This window comes from Parus major, chromosome 25LG2, assembly GCF_001522545.3.
Source record: "Parus major isolate Abel chromosome 25LG2, Parus_major1.1, whole genome shotgun sequence".
NCBI classification, from domain to species: Eukaryota; Metazoa; Chordata; class Aves; order Passeriformes; family Paridae; genus Parus; species Parus major.
The window spans coordinates 127,368-131,652 of NC_031794.1; the positions used below are offsets into that span (position 1 = coordinate 127,368).

At 51.8% G+C, this 4,285-nt stretch overlaps 2 protein-coding genes across 2 annotated transcripts; one reads left to right on the forward strand and one right to left on the reverse strand.

Annotated features, from left to right (window-relative positions):
• Window positions 1-1,512: 1,512 nt before the first annotated feature.
• On the forward strand, window positions 1,513-2,538 carry LOC107214667 (feather keratin B-4-like). Its single transcript, XM_033519834.1, has 2 exons — window positions 1,513-1,842; window positions 1,999-2,538. The coding sequence occupies exons 1-2, from the start codon at window positions 1,521-1,523 to the stop codon at window positions 2,136-2,138; spliced, it is 462 nt and encodes a 153-aa protein (XP_033375725.1). The 5' UTR covers window positions 1,513-1,520; the 3' UTR covers window positions 2,139-2,538.
• Window positions 2,539-3,303: 765 nt separating this feature from the next.
• On the reverse strand, window positions 3,304-3,852 carry LOC107214617 (feather keratin 4-like). Its single transcript, XM_015650202.1, has one exon. The coding sequence runs from the start codon at window positions 3,850-3,852 to the stop codon at window positions 3,304-3,306; it is 549 nt and encodes a 182-aa protein (XP_015505688.1).
• Between the last annotated feature and the right edge of the window lie 433 nt (window positions 3,853-4,285).

The window sequence follows — 4,285 nt, forward strand, 5'->3', positions numbered from 1 at the left end:
ACCACAAACACAGATCCAGAAGATTCAGAATGAATATTTTAGGGAAAATCCCCCTCATGGATGGAAAGATTTCCAGCAAAGGCCCAGGAAGGGTGAAGCACCTGCGGCGCCCTGTGTGGGACTGGGAATTATCTCCTAATCCTAAGGCGTTATCAAAACAGTTGCGACAAGGGGAGGCAGGAGCAGGGAAAACATTCCATTTCACAAGGGGGTTGCGTCAAGGTGGCTCCCAATTTCCTTTCTCCATGACAGGATATAAAAGTGCTCCTGACTGGTGGCCCCGGAGCTGCCTCCGCTGACTCGTTCTCCTTGCTGACTGGGTAAGTCAGATTTAACTGAATCAGCTCCTAATTAGAGGTAATTTGGTTTATGGGGAGCTTTGATCTGAGGTTTTATATCCTATCCTAAATCAGGGTAGAGTTTATTCTCCAAACCCGTTTTGTGTGGGAAGTGCGGCTTGAGGTGGATAAAAGGAGAGAAAGGAATGGGAGTTATAAAAATGCTGATGGGAGGAATTTTTAGGAATTGGGCATTTATCTGTGGAGAAGGGTCACTCCAAACTCATGATCAGGGTGGGATTCATTCCCAAAAGGAACAGGGAAGGGAATGATGTGGGAGGAGGACAGGGAGGTTGTTCCCAGAATTCATTCTGGGAATAAAGACAGGACAAAAATACAGAGGAGTTTTGGGGTGACCCAGTTGTGGCATTCCAGGACCTGAAGGAGCCAAAAAAGAATGTGGGGAGAGACAATTTCCAAGGGATGGAGTGCTGGGAAAAGGGGGGAATGGGTTCACACTGATGGACATGAGGTTTAGATGGGATTTTAGGGATAAATCCTTCCCTGTGAACATGGGGAGGCCTTGGAATGGAATTCCCAGAGAAGCTGAGTCTGCTCCATCTCTGGAACTGTCCATGGCCAGGTTGGGTGGGTTTTGGGGTCTATGGAAATTGTCCCTGCCCATGCCAGGGGTCAGAACTGGATCTTTAGGGTCCATTCTGTGATTCCATGGAGCACTAGAGAGGAGTGGGAACAGAATTAGAAGCATTTCCCCACAATTCATCTCCCTTGATTGGCGCAGTTTATGGAAAAGCGGATTGTGCCCTAGAAATGATGATTTTTTAAGTCATTATTTTAATTCTTTTAACCCAAAACTCATTTATTCAGATGATTTAATCCCACACATCTGCACCTCTCCATCCAAACACCACCTGGCAAATCCCCATTCCCATAACCCAGCTCCCTTTCCAGCAAACTCCAAAGGGAATAATCTCCCATACACCTCCCATTTCCTACCGGATATCTCAGTCTCATCCCTAAGAATTTAGGGGACAAAACACATTTTCACCACCCAAAACGGAGGATCCTCAGGACATTTTTTACCCTTTAAAAGGCGGCAACTAAAGAATTAAACACACAAACAACTCCAGAACTGAGGAATTCTTCCCCATCTTTCCAATCCTCTGGGATCTTCCAAACCGGGCTGGGACCTTCTCTTCCTTCCAGGTTGGATCGGGAACGATGTCGTCCTATGGCCAACTGCTCAGCGCCCGCTGCTCTTCGCCCTGCGAGGTGATGTGTAGCCAACCCTACGTCGACGCCTGCAGCGAGCCCTGCGTCGCTTCCTGCGGAGAATCCCGAGCCATCGTCTACGCCCCGCCCGTGGTCGTGACATTCCCGGGGCCCATCATCAGCTCCTGCCCCACGGAGAGCATCGTTGGGTCGTCCATCCCCGAAATCGGCGGGGGGATGGGGTCTGGAGGGGGCGGGATGGGATCTGGAGGCGGCGGGATGGGATCTGGAGGAGGGATGGGGTCTGGAGGTGGTGGGATGGGGTCTGGAGGTGGGATGGGGTCTGGAGGTGGCGGAATGGGATCGGGAGGAGGCGGGATGGGATCTGGAGGAGGAATGGGATCGGGATGCGGCGGGATGGGCTCTGGAGGGGGAGGAATGGGCTCCTCCTGCGGGGGCTCCTACGGGATGGGCTCCCACAGCTCAGGCGGCTCCTGCGGGGGTGGGATGTCACGTCTGGAGAGCCTCTACCGCGGCTCCTATTTCTCAGGCTACGGCAGGAATTATTATCCCTATTTTTCCCGAGGGTACTACAGGTATCGCTACGGGAACTACGGGCCTTTTTAACCCTTTAAAGCTGAGGAATGTCCACAGGAAAAATAGGATGCAAAGTAGTACTTGACGGCTAGGAATTCCAAGCAGTCTCTGCTCCAGCTGATCCGGCCGGAGCCGGGGTTGTTTGGATCTTGTTGTGCTTTATCCAAGGCTTAGGGTCCCGATGTTCCCTCCCTTTGTCCCTCGCTCCTGTTGTGTTTTGTACTCCCTGAACCTGAAGAGTCAAACCAGTCATGGGACTTGGCTGTGAAAGTGTCCAGGTGGAGAAGGAATGTCTCGGAATGACTGCTGGACTGGAGTCCAGGCCGAAATGGGAATGCTGAAATGGGAATTCTGACATGGAGATTCTGTTCTTTGTCTCTGTAGTGCCTCATCCCACCTTTTGTTTGTATTAAAGCCCTGTTGCATCACAGGCCCGGGCTCTGGCTTTTATTTCACCACAGTTTCACTTACAAACCGGTCTGAAGAAAGGAATCCTTGTGCAGCAATTAATTCTCATCAGATGGGAATTAATCCCACTTTAATGCAAATATAATTAGTCTGAAATTCCTCAATAAGCTATTTTCCCTTTCTGATCTATTCCACATTATCCAATAAACAACACAGAATGATTTCCAGTCAGCTGGAAAAACCTCCAGGGATGGAATGGTGCAGCTCCCAGTTAAAACCAGTTTACCCTTGGAGCCAGGGTAATGGGGGATTTGGGATACTTAGGGGTGCTTTTGTGGGGATCAAAAGCTGGACTTGATGACCTTGGAGGTCCTTTCCAGCCTAAATGATCCCGGGATTCCGTGGAAAGGAAAACCAGGAAGCTGCCAATGCGATTCAGAAAGATTTTTTATTAGGGCTTGAAATAAACCAAATAGAATAAAACAGAACAATTCGTTGGTGGTCCCAGGGCAGCCAGGCCACCCCCGTGGGTGACAAAAGCCACTTCACAGGGTGCAGCCGGAGCCTTTACAGAAAGCCCCACCTGGAATTCTGAAGCATTCCCACCCCACCAGAAAGGACAAGGGGACAAGATGAATTAAAGAGTTCCAGGAGAGACTTCATCCCACGGAACGGCGTTTGATCGAAGATGAGGCACAACAGGAGGAGATGTGGGCCTGGTTTTCAGGGAGCAGCCTCGGAATTCCGGGTCTGGATCCTGGGTTTTCATCTTCTGGGTTGTTTGGCTTTAGCATGAGCCCCAGTTCCCCAGGCGGCTCCTGCGGGACCTCAGGCCATAACAGGAGCCCACCTTTGCCGGGGAGGCTCCGGAGACAAAGGCACCCCCAGATCCGAAGGAACCGTTCGCCCCCAGCACGCCCCCGTACCCACAGGACCCCCAGGAATTCTGCATTCCAGAGCCAAAGGAGCCCCCACGCCCAAAGGCACTCCCGATCCCCGAGGAGCTTCCGTAGCTAAAGGAGCTCCTGGATCCGAAGGAGCCTCCCGCCCCTGCAATGCCCCCAGGCCCAAAGGAGCCCCCCACTCCATAGGATTCATCGGAGATGTATGGGACCGGATCACCAAGAACCATGGGGTGGGAAGCGCCCACAATGCTCTCCTGGGAGCAGGTGGCGAGAGTGGGGCCCGGGAAGGTGATGACGACGGGAGGAGGGAACACCACGGCTCTGGAATCGCCACAGGAGGCAACGCAGGGCTCCAGGCTCCTGCTGTAGGCACAGGGCTGGGAACAGGCCACCTCGCAGCTCTGCAGGCACTCGGAGCCAACGTTCGACATCGTTAGGATTTGGGATCAAGCTGGGAAAGGAAGTGTGAGGTCAAGGAGGCAGCACAGTCAGTTCCCAGTATGAACCAGTTGTGCTTTGTCCTTCTCCAGCTGCTCCCAGTCCAACCCTCCCTCATGGATTCCCATTTTTCCTGCTGTTTCCTTCCTTCCTGACCTGTTTGAGGCTTCTCAGTTCTTCCTTTCCTACCACCACATCTCTTTTTCTTCAGAATCTCTCAAAAAGAACCTTATCCTTTTCTCCGGGGCAATTCCTTGCCCAGGAAAGTCCCATTAATTCCCTTTTCAAGTAGATCTACAGGAAGATTTGCCTTCAGAAAGTCCCCAAGGAAAGCCCCTGCTCTGTTCATCCCTTTCCCCCAGCTTTTCCAAATCCACCCATCTCCCTCAGCTTTTCCAAAGCCACTGGAATTTTGCAATATAAAAA

Excerpts from the sequence above, each read along its gene's own strand:
- LOC107214667 (XM_033519834.1), top strand. The coding sequence starts at position 1,521 with ATGTCGTCCTATGGCCAACTGCTCAGCGCCCGCTGCTCTTCGCCCTGC. Across the intron at positions 1,843-1,998 it reads TGGTGGGATGGGGTCTGGAG|GCGGCTCCTGCGGGGGTGGG; the intron begins GTGGGATGGGGT and ends CCCACAGCTCAG.
- LOC107214617 (XM_015650202.1), bottom strand. The coding sequence starts at position 3,852 with ATGTCGAACGTTGGCTCCGAGTGCCTGCAGAGCTGCGAGGTGGCCTGT.